The sequence below is a fragment of the Scylla paramamosain genome, chromosome 38, assembly GCF_035594125.1.
Source record: "Scylla paramamosain isolate STU-SP2022 chromosome 38, ASM3559412v1, whole genome shotgun sequence".
Taxonomy (NCBI): domain Eukaryota; kingdom Metazoa; phylum Arthropoda; class Malacostraca; order Decapoda; family Portunidae; genus Scylla; species Scylla paramamosain.
Window position 1 is genome coordinate 7,683,735 of NC_087188.1, and position 9,405 is coordinate 7,693,139.

Genomic DNA, 9,405 nt, shown 5'->3' on the forward strand with positions numbered 1-9,405 from the left:
GTGCTTCTTCTTCTTCTGATGGTGGTGCTTCTTCTTCTTCTTCTTCTGATGGTGATGCTTCTTCTTCTTCTGATGGTGGTGCTTCTTATTTTCCTCCTTCCTTCTTCGTGGTGTCTTCTTGCTTTCTTCTTCTTACTCTGATGTTTTCTTCTTCTTCTTCTTGCTCTCTCTTCTTCTTGCCAGGGTCTTCTTCTTCTTCTTCTCCCAATTGTAATTCTTCTAATTCTAATTCTTAATTCTTCTAATTCTAATTTTTCTAATTCTAATTCTAATTCTTCTAATTCTAATTCTTAATTCTTCTAATTCTAATTTTTCTAATTCTAATTCTAATTCTTCTAATTCTAATTCTTAATTCTTCTAATTCTAATTTTTCTAATTCTAATTCTAATTCTTCTAATTCTAATTCTTAATTCTTCTAATTCTAATTTTTCCAATTCTAATTCTAATTCTTAATTCTTCTAATTCTAATTCTTCTAATTCTAATTCTTAATTCTTCTAATTCTAATTCTTTCTCCTTTTTCCTCCCTTTCTTTCTTCTTCCTCTGATGGTGGTGCTTCTTCTTCTTCTTCTTTCTCTGATGGTGGTACTTCTTTCTTCTTCCTCCTCCTCCCTCTTCTTGGTGGTGCTGTTGCTTCTTGGTCTTGTTTCTGATGGTGTTGCTTCTTCTTCCTCCTTCTTCTTCCTCCTTGCTTCTGATGGTGGCGCTTCTTCTTCCTCTGATGGTGGTGCTTCTTCTTCTTAAATTGCTTCTTCCTTGTTATCTTTTTTCTTTTTTTTCTCTTTTTCTTGGTAGTCCAAAGACTTGCCAGGGTCAGTCAGTCAGGTGTTGGGTGGTCTTAATACTCGCCAGGGTCGTTGCCAGGGTCAGTCAGTCAGTCAGGTGGTGGTGGTCTTAATACTCGCCAGGGTCGTTGCCAGGGTCAGTCAGTCAGTCAGGTGGTGGTGGTCTTAATACTCGCCAGGGTCGTTGCCAGGGTCAGTCAGGTGGTGGTGGGTGGTCTTAATACTCGCCAGGGTCGTTGCCAGGGTCAGTCAGGTGGTGGTGGTCTTAATACTCGCCAGGGTCGTTGCCAGGGTCAGTCAGGTGGTGGGTGGTCTTAATACTCGCCAGGGTCGTTGCCAGGGTCAGTCAGGTGGTGGTGGTCTTAATACTCGCCAGGGTCGTTGCCAGGGTCAGTCAGGTGGTGGTGGGTGGTCTTAATACTCGCCAGGGTCGTTGCCAGGGTCAGTCAGGTAGTAGTAGTGGGTGGTCTCAATACTCGCCAGGGTCGTTGCCAGGGTCAGTCAGGTGGTGGGTGGTCTTAATACACGCCAGGGTCGTTGCCAGGGTCAGTCAGGTGGTGGGTGGTCTTAATACACGCCAGGGTCGTTGCCAGGGTCAGTCAGGTGGTGGTGGGTGGTCTCAATACTCGCCAGGGTCGTTGCCAGGGTCAGTCAGTCAGTCAGGTGGTGGGTGGTCTCAATACTCGCCAGGGTCGTTGCCAGGGTCAGTCAGGTGGTGGTGGTCTTAATACTCGCCAGGGTCGTTGCCAGGGTCAGTCAGGTGGTGGTGGTCTTAATACTCGCCAGGGTCGTTGCCAGGGTCAGTCAGGTGGTGGGTGGTCTTAATACTCGCCAGGGTCGTTGCCAGGGTCAGTCAGGTGGTGGTGGTCTTAATACTCGCCAGGGTCGTTGCCAGGGTCAGTCAGGTGGTGGTGGGTGGTCTTAATACTCGCCAGGGTCGTTGCCAGGGTCAGTCAGGTAGTAGTAGTGGGTGGTCTCAATACACGCCAGGGTCGTTGCCAGGGTCAGTCAGGTGGTGGTGGGTGGTCTTAATACACGCCAGGGTCGTTGCCAGGGTCAGTCAGGTGGTGGTGGGTGGTCTCAATACTCGCCAGGGTCGTTGCCAGGGTCAGTCAGGTGGTGGGTGGTCTTAATACTCGCCAGGGTCGTTGCCAGGGTCAGTCAGTCAGTCAGGTGGTGGTGGTCTCAATACTCGCCAGGGTCGTTGCCAGGGTCAGTCAGGTGGTTGGGGGTGGTCTTAATACTTGCCAGGGTCGTTGCCAGGGTCAGTCAGGTGGTGGTGGGTGGTCTCAATACACGCCAGGGTCGTTGCCAGGGTCAGTCAGGTTGGGGAGAGAAGGGCGGTGCTGTGCACTCACCACCCTTGCTCTCCCGGGGGAGTAAGGAGGCGCTGTGCACTCACCTGCCTTCCTCCCCTGGGGAGGGTAGGGAGGTGCTGCGCACTCACCTCCCCTCCTCCCCGTGGGCAGCTCCACCACACATGGTGATGGAGTGGATGCCCTTTGAAGTTTTTTGTAAGTTCCGAGAGGGGGTTCGAACCTGTGCGCCCCTCACATCCCTCACTCCAAACTCAAAGGGCATCACTCTACCCACTGGGCCACGAGGGCCCATCTTTTTTTTTGTAAAGTTGGTCTATTTCCCCATCTTATGTTCACACCAATATGTATTAAAGAATTATTATGTGAATTAATTTTTATCACATTATTTATCTACTTCATTTATTAATTGTATTCTGCGTGGGATTTGAACGCTGGCGTCCCACACCCCGGGTTCCCGAGACTGTCACTCTATCCACTGTGCCATTGGGACCCCAAGTCACGCTAGGGTAAAGAAGATGTATTTGAACGCATCATTTCCCTACCTGTGTTCATGCCGCACCAAATGTTCACTAGGAATTACTGGTGCTGATTCTAATGTGAACATTCATTCTCACAGCGATAATGAGATCAAATTGTGGACTGTTGTGGGAGTATCAGTCATTGCATGCAAACAGTAGTAGGTGAGATCAGAGAACTTGAGAGCGGCGGGCACTCCCTGGGTCTGGAGCCGCCTCCGGGAACCCTCCCCCGTGCTGCGCCGCCGTCATGATAAGGTGCCATCACACACAGGATACGTGCATTTAAGTACGTATTAATTGTATAACTGTCACACATGCCACTATCATGGTAATCATTCTTGGATGGTGTGTGTTTGGGAGATTGGGAGAGTGGGGTTAGACCTTCATCAAGAGAGGGGCCCATTCTCTCCCCCATTGTCACCGGAGAGATGCGAGTATTGCATGATTGTTTATTTGAATGAAGGAGCATGCTTTCTTTCCAGGTTTCGACCAAATATACCAATTGTGTCGACGTGAAGGTCTCAATCCTGTTACCGCCAACAATGGTGCTGGCGGTCATGGAAGTAACGATGGAAGAAATAGGTATAAAGACAAAATAAATACGAGTATGTGTGCTAAATAACATGTTCTGTCATGAGGGTTAAAGTGAAGTAGTATATTAAGTTCTGGTGCTATGAAAGTTAAGTGAAACTGAGCATGAGAGTAGTGAAGATGTAAGGTGTGGCTACAGTGTGGTAGTGAGGCTCGTGTTTACTGGAAAAAGCGGTGACGCAGCAGTAAAGCGAGATAAGGAAGGACGGTGACACATGGCAGGGGGGAACTATCGCTGACCTAAGATCCCTTTGTACCGCCACAGCGTTCAGGTGTGACTACTTCAGGAAAGATCGGACCACTACAATACAGACGCAGGTGTTGCTTGGTGACAGGCCTCCTGAAGACCCCAAACACGTGAGTTCCACATTTGTATTACGAGGCGTCCATTGCCCTAATTGTCATAGTCCATGATTAGTGATGCAATATGAAGTTATGCAATATGAAGTTATCTAAATCTTAAACTTCTATCCGCCTCCCTTTTTAAAATTCTAATTTGGCTGATATGTCAGCAGAGGGTTAAGATTTGGCGCTCTCTAGAACTCATTGCAGCTGTAATGTCACGAATTACACCTTTGAAATTACATGATAATTGTTTACGTGTGCTTGTGATTAAGGAATGTCTCTTGCTGAGTCAACATCAAAATCATGAATTTAAGATTACGGAAGTGAGGTAAACAAACCAGAATTATGGTCATTAAAACGACAGGATAAGAACCTCTTCGGGGCCCGTATTCTTCCTAAAGTTATGACGTGTCATAGCTGTGGCAGATTGATATCATAACTATCATAAGTCGTCTGTCATGAATTATGACTTAAGCGGAACCATCTACCATAGCCGTCTGCTGTGTGCAGCGCTTACTTCATTTCTGACATTAAAAAGCGAAGCGAAAACTGACGTTTATCACTATTCTATAGCTTCTAAAAATATTTCCTTCGTTTTTATGTGTTTGAAGAAGAGACACAGTGGATAAGACAGTAATTCAGTCTTTGAAATAAGGTGAATACTGTCCCTTAGAAGCGCCTAAATGTAAACAAGCACAGTTTTCGAGATATCCCGGCCACATATTAATATCTACAGGATGGATCCTTCAACGACCCCAAGCGCTCCTGCAAGGCAAATTGGACTAGGGGAGAGTCTCAATACCTTGCTGAGCTATACAAAGAACATGTGTGTGTGTTTTGAAGAACGCTTTTGGTAAGCCCGGTGTTTCTAACCGGGCTGAACAAAATTGATGGGAATCCATTGTCCACGAGATCAACAGGAAGTTCTCTGGGAACCGCACCAAGAAGGTGATGAACAGGTGGTTCACTGTCGCTTCGAAGTCACGGCAGAAACTCAACGACTTCAACTGGTAAGTAATTTGTGCCTTTATGGGCACATAGGCTTATTTACGTGTACTGAGTAAGGTCAGGGTGAGGTCATGCGAGCACATGTCGCGTGCCTGCACAGGTATTATATTTTACAATTTCACAGGTCAGCTCATGCAAGCACATACAAAAAATACTTTGTGGGCAGCCTGTAACCTTCCCTGCACCTCTGTGTGGCGGCTGGGTGTTCCAGGATACCCCAGCAACACTACTTGTCCCAGGCACTGGTGTGTTGTGGTGGCCAGAGCCTAGAGGCTGTCACCAAGGTGTTGACAGTATTTAGATACGAGCACTCTAGCTGGGGAATGGATCCCATTGAAGAGGTAATGGTGGCAGTGCAAGCGTTACTGTTGTGTTAACTCTCTGTTTTGGTGTATGTATGGCAAGGAAGATCCACTTTAGTCTTTGTAGTCACAGTCCGGATGCCATTAATTTAAGCTAGTGCTGGCACTCCCTAAAGATGCTGAAAATGTTTACATTTTAGGGGATGCAACAAAATGGTGCATATGCTCGTATGGCAGTACAATGTCTGTTCCTGGCGAGGGATACAAAAGTATCAAAAGAATACTTTTTAACGACAGTGTACTTTTTATATGATAAACCTTAAGCTCATTTAATTGTGGTGTTGCATTTTAGCATGGTGATGGAAACCACCAAATTTGAAGGAGCAGTCCACGCTTAGGTAGGCGGAGTGTCACTGAGCGGCGTGGAGCATGTCAGGGGTGCTGGACTGCCAGCACCTGACTACAAGGGCTGCTGAGGTGGGAAAAGGTTAAGAAATGCTGCATTTAACCGTCCTACAGATGTAAACCTGCTGGTTTCTTGGAGGCTTACTAATGTTCTTGCAAGATAGGGTAGTTCATTTCCCAGGATATTATTGTTCTCGCGTTGAGTGACTGCCGCCTTTCCTATGCAGTGGTGCAGCCCACCATAGTGAGTGTAAGGAGTCTACATAGTGAGGACCTTAGGGAGAGTAAAAACGTTATATAATCAATTAACGTGTATTTATTATTCATAATCATTGAATACATATATTTGTTTTGTACTAGCTCCATTTCGTCGAGGTTTCTCGGATGGGAACAAGAGTTGGTCCAGGTGGGGTGAGGGTGTGCGGGTGGCGGCGCAGGAGCCCCTCGCAGTGGCAACACCACAGGCTGGTGCCTCCGTCAGCGCCGCGGAGTGAGGGGAGTTGGGAGAGGCGGGTGAGACTATGGATATCGCTGCAGCAGCAAAATATAATTTCCACATGGCTCAGCAGTGACTGCGTACGTGACACACGTGTCTGCGGCCGTCAGCAGAGGCGCAGCCGCCGTCACTGCCACCACGTCATCACCAGTGGTCCTCGAAGCCTCCGTTTATGGCACTGGCGCCGAGAGCTTCGCTGCTCTGAACGCCGCGGTGCCTCAAGCTCCGGAGCGGCGCATCTTGCACTCTCTCTTCGGGGCCTCGGCCGCCTGGCAGTCAACGCGTTGGTCCCACGTCAGACCCAGCAGCGACTGGCGCTAACAGATGTGCATGTCGATGAAGTGCTGCCTGTTTTGGTAGATGGGACCCCACACGTCCTTCTTGTCCTTGGTGTTTCCACCATTCTGGCCGCTCTTGGTGGCGCCTGAGGCGGCCTGCTGGACCTTGCTCTTCACCTTGACGGCGGACTGGCTGTGGGGGAGAAGAGAGGCAAGGGTCATACACCTGTCACGCAAGCAGTGTCTCATGCACCGCCTTCCCTCACTTGACTGCACTACTGGAAACACAGGATTTGTGGCTATCAAGTCTACGGAATTAGTAGTGGTGAATTCACTGAAATTTACGGAATGTGAGATTTAAGTGCATGTTGGTGAGTGACAGGACACACTACAGTCAGACAGACTCACCTGGCCTCGGGGTAGCCGTAAGTGTTGGAGGTGCACACCTTGTTCTGACCCATGGCTGACTCACACAGGGACGCTTGAAGCCTGTTCAGGAGAGACACACGGGTTAGTTTTCATCTCATCGACAGATCATCACAGACGATGTATAGGATTCAATTAATGCATAATTCTTTGTTTTTAGTGGAATCAAACTTATAATTCATGACACCCTTGAAATGACTACCTTCCATACAATATTTCACTCGTGACACACATACCTAAGTACGAGGAGCGTTGACAGTGAGATGAGCGTGGATAAGACGCCTGTCTGATTCTGTAAGACCAGGAAGTCTGGAGTGGACTGCTGCTGTGCTGAGTGTCTGGAGTAGACTGGCTGCAGACGGGTGGATGCTGCCATTAAATAGGGAAGGAAAACGTGGTGTACGTGCCGGCCGCCACGCCTTGATGACGCGGCCAGAGAGACTCGGCAGCGTTGGTCCCCCCTCCTCCCGCACTGCTGACGTTAGACACTCGCTGCTTCCATACCGCCCGGAGAAAGTGCATTTAATTCACCACCTATAGTAGGCTGCAGGAGGACGACACTCGGGGAACACACAAGAATCAACCGAGACATGTCCTTGACGCGCTGAGATGGAGAATAAACACCTGGATCTCTCTCTGTTATAAGATCTCACTCCAACTGGGACATCCTTCCGTTGTTTTTCTTTTGGCCATTCCTGCTTCCTCCATTGACGTCAGTGCCTGGACGGGTTCTTCTGGGGTTCCTATTGGCCTGTTCCGCCTTGACGTCATTGCCACTGGGTACTGGGCACTGGGTATGTTGCTATGTGGTTAGAATGTTTTTTTGCATTGTGGGCTTGAAGGCAGTGGCTGTGTGTCTGTGACCTCGAAACATTGCTCCCTCAACTGTCTGGCGTTGCGATTTTACTATGAGAGAGAGAGAGAGAGAGAGAGAGAGAGAGAGAGAGAGAGAGAGAGAGAGAGAGAGAGAGAGAGAGAGAGAGAGAGAGAGTCAAAATGTGATGTAAAAAGTTTGTCATAGTGTTATGAAACTTTTTCGTATATTAAGCAATTTTTTTATCCATTGATTTCATTACTACTTTTACTTATTAACCTGTCTTGAGTAACTATTAATCCCTAATGTGAATATTCGTCTATGTATCAGTCTGTCTGTCTGTATATCTATTTCTAATGAATTTTTTTTTATTATTATTTTTTTTATCTTCTTATCTGCAATAATTTTACACCCAGTGAGGTTTTAGTCGTACTCAGAACCCTCTCCCCATTCTGGCCATGCCCCACCTTCTAATCTAAGATCTTGCTTTTACAATGTCTTTATCACTGTTCTTTCTTTCACACATTCCTAAAACCATTCATTCATTCCAATTATTTCGTCTGTCCTTCCTTCCTTTGATGTTCCCGTGAGCCATCAACACAACGCTGCAGTTCAGGTATTGCGTCCTTACCAATCTCTCCCATGCAGTGATATAAGTAAGATGGTCACTACAGCGTCGTACGTAAGGTTACATTAAATTAAATCCTGGATCATCCTTTTGACCTCTCTTTAGGTACTGGCGCTTGAGTGGGCATTTTTTTTTCTTGTTATGTCCTAGGCCAGTGCCCCTCTTACATAAAAAAAAATGAAAAAAAATGTGGTCTGGTTAGTTTGAATTAGGTTAGGTAACGTTAAGTAAGGCTTGAGAAGAATGAGAATTGGAAAATTATATAGATTAAGTAGATCATTAATTGGTCATACATTTCTACTTACCTGTATCCACTATTAAAAAAAAAAAACTGTGTAGACCTGACCATTGCTCTCTTAATACGTTCTTTGGCCATGGGGGCAGCAAAGTTCATGGAAGGTTGGCTCAGACACGTGTCTACTTCAGAATCCAGAAATTTCCAGGTGTGCCATTTTCCGCTAACGTGCACGAGTGTTTTGTGAAAAGTTTCCTTCATTGCTGCGTCACTGGGATTCCTGTGCGGCCCTGGGACAACGTTATTGGTGTTAGTGTTGTGATTGCTGCTGCCACAGAAGGAGAACAGAAGACACGCAATTGTGTGTTAACGGAATTCAAGTACATTAAGTGTGTGTGTGTGTGTGTGTGTGTGTGTGTGTGTGTGTGTGTGTGTGTGTGTGTGTGTGTGTGTGAGTGTGTGTGTGTCATTCATCCATAGTAATGACCACATGCCAGATATTACTATTCTGTCGAGAGAGAGAGAGAGAGAGAGAGAGAGAGAGAGAGAGAGAGAGAGAGAGAGAGAGAGAGAGAGAGAGAGAGAGAGAGAGATTAATGTCATACGGTCCAATCTATGCGTATGACTCTCTCTCTCTCTCTCTCTCTCTCTCTCTCTCTCTCTCTCTCTCTCTCTCTCTCTCTCTCTCTCTGTGTGTGTGTGTGTGTGTGTGTGTGTGCACGTGTGAGGAGAGTGATCAAGGTGAAAGGAAGGTCTCACACAAGAAGCAGGGAGGAAGGGACCGCTTTCTGCACACTGCTCACCTGACCACCATCACGTAGGGTTCCCAGAGCACAGGTACAGTACACACGCTCACCTCGCCTACACCTGTTGACTCTGCCTGACCTCCATCACGTAGGGACCACTAGGACAGGAAAACTCACCTGCATTACACGTGATCGCCTGTCCTTTTATCGTTGAACTTCCATTAATGCAGGTGAATACACTTACCTGAATTACACGTGTTTACCTGTCCTCTTTCACGTAGGACCCCATTAGCACAGGTAGATTCACTTACCTGAATTATACATACTTTTTTTACGTAGGAGGGGCGCTGGCCAAGGACAATAAAAGGAGCGATAAAAGACCCACTGAAGTGACCGTCCCCCAAAAAAGGTCAAAAGGATAATCCGAAATTGGAGGAGAAGTGTCTCGAAACCTCCCTCTTCAAAGGACTCTTGTTATAGGAAGTGAAAATGCAGCATAAGCAGGCAGGG

General features: G+C 47.0%; 1 protein-coding gene and 1 long non-coding RNA gene across 2 annotated transcripts; one reads left to right on the forward strand and one right to left on the reverse strand.

Moving 5' to 3' along the window:
• Window positions 1-1,185: 1,185 nt before the first annotated feature.
• On the forward strand, window positions 1,186-2,410 carry LOC135091700 (uncharacterized). Its single transcript, XR_010262599.1, has 3 exons — window positions 1,186-1,289; window positions 1,497-1,641; window positions 2,110-2,410. It is a non-coding gene; the product is annotated as an uncharacterized LOC135091700 (long non-coding RNA).
• Window positions 2,411-5,570: 3,160 nt separating this feature from the next.
• Window positions 5,571-6,868, reverse strand: LOC135091698 (uncharacterized). The gene is made up of 3 exons (XM_063989574.1): window positions 6,709-6,868; window positions 6,455-6,535; window positions 5,571-6,239 (listed from the first exon to the last, which is right to left on the reverse strand). The coding sequence occupies exons 1-3, from the start codon at window positions 6,846-6,848 to the stop codon at window positions 6,086-6,088; spliced, it is 375 nt and encodes a 124-aa protein (XP_063845644.1). The 5' UTR covers window positions 6,849-6,868; the 3' UTR covers window positions 5,571-6,085.
• Between the last annotated feature and the right edge of the window lie 2,537 nt (window positions 6,869-9,405).